Source organism: Sinocyclocheilus anshuiensis, unplaced genomic scaffold (genome assembly GCF_001515605.1).
Source record: "Sinocyclocheilus anshuiensis isolate Anshui unplaced genomic scaffold, SAMN03320099.WGS_v1.1 scaffold15902, whole genome shotgun sequence".
Lineage (NCBI taxonomy): Eukaryota > Metazoa > Chordata > Actinopteri > Cypriniformes > Cyprinidae > Sinocyclocheilus > Sinocyclocheilus anshuiensis.
Window position 1 is genome coordinate 1 of NW_015539095.1, and position 604 is coordinate 604.

Below are 604 nucleotides of genomic sequence, written 5' to 3' on the forward strand. Positions count from 1 at the left end.
CCTGTTTTTCTGCGTTTATTCAGTTCACTCTCTTTTTTCCGTTGCCTAACAATTGCGCACATGTATCCTCCGGGTCTTTCAGCGTTGTAATGCCTGGCCCGGGCTCGAGACATGCCTAAGCGACGAGATGGGCCAGGGCGACGAGAAAGACCGTGTTGTGATTAACGTGGGAGGGATTCGACACCAGACCTACCGCAGCACGCTGCGCACTCTGCCCGGCACTCGTTTAGCCTGGCTCGCCGAGCCCGATGCCCACAGTCACTTCGACTATGACGCCCAGATCGACGAGTTTTTCTTTGATCGCCACCCCGGAGTTTTTGCACACATTCTCAATTATTATAGGACTGGCAAGTTGCATTGCCCCGCTGATGTTTGTGGCCCTCTTTATGAGGAAGAGCTGGCCTTCTGGGGCATCGACGAGACAGATGTGGAGCCCTGCTGCTGGATGACATACCGGCAGCACCGGGAGGCCGAAGAGGCGCTGGACAGTTTCGGCGGAGGGCCAGCTGAAATGGGCAACGATGATATGGACACAGAAGTTTTGGGTGATCCAGGGGATGGAGACGAGGAACTTGAGATGACTAAACGCCTGGCCCTCGGCGAC

At 55.8% G+C, this 604-nt stretch overlaps 1 protein-coding gene across 1 annotated transcript; it reads left to right on the forward strand.

Moving 5' to 3' along the window:
* Positions 1–7: 7 nt before the first annotated feature.
* Positions 8–601, forward strand: LOC107683808 (potassium voltage-gated channel subfamily C member 1-like; the record flags this gene model as incomplete). Its single annotated transcript, XM_016479844.1, has 1 exon — positions 8–601. A coding segment is annotated over exon 1 (474 nt), but the record flags the coding sequence as incomplete, so codon positions are not given.
* Positions 602–604: the final 3 nt, after the last annotated feature.